This window comes from Penaeus monodon, chromosome 34, assembly GCF_015228065.2.
Source record: "Penaeus monodon isolate SGIC_2016 chromosome 34, NSTDA_Pmon_1, whole genome shotgun sequence".
Taxonomy (NCBI): domain Eukaryota; kingdom Metazoa; phylum Arthropoda; class Malacostraca; order Decapoda; family Penaeidae; genus Penaeus; species Penaeus monodon.
The window spans coordinates 28,303,573-28,303,905 of NC_051419.1; the positions used below are offsets into that span (position 1 = coordinate 28,303,573).

At 40.5% G+C, this 333-nt stretch overlaps 1 protein-coding gene across 1 annotated transcript in view; it reads right to left on the reverse strand.

Annotated features, from left to right (window-relative positions):
• The window catches only part of LOC119594870 (NADPH oxidase 4-like), a gene marked incomplete in the record, with an annotated part of 84,846 nt that overhangs the window by 5,859 nt on the left and 78,654 nt on the right, over positions 1-333 (reverse strand). Inside the window, 1 exon segment of the mRNA XM_037943949.1 lies at positions 229-291. Within this exon segment, the coding sequence (XP_037799877.1) occupies positions 229-291 (63 nt within the window).

The window sequence follows — 333 nt, forward strand, 5'->3', positions numbered from 1 at the left end:
TTGAGAAAGGGTCAAGGATAAGGCAAGAGCACATGTCGGGCGGGTCAAGGATGGGGGGAAAAAGGAGGGTCCTTAGGGTGACGGTGGGGGGGGGGGGTATACAAATATACTTAAAAGAGGAAGATTGCAAAATAAATTCTGTCATGACGTTAATATTCAATGAGAGATAGTAGGGGGAAACAGGCCTAAATATATCATAAATTATATATCTCGACAGTATATACTTACTTTTGTCACCGTGAAGGGATGCCACTCAAAATTGGACACTTGTGGACACTGAAGCATCACAAACTAGGAGAGTAAATAGGGCATATTAACATCAAAATAAATAAA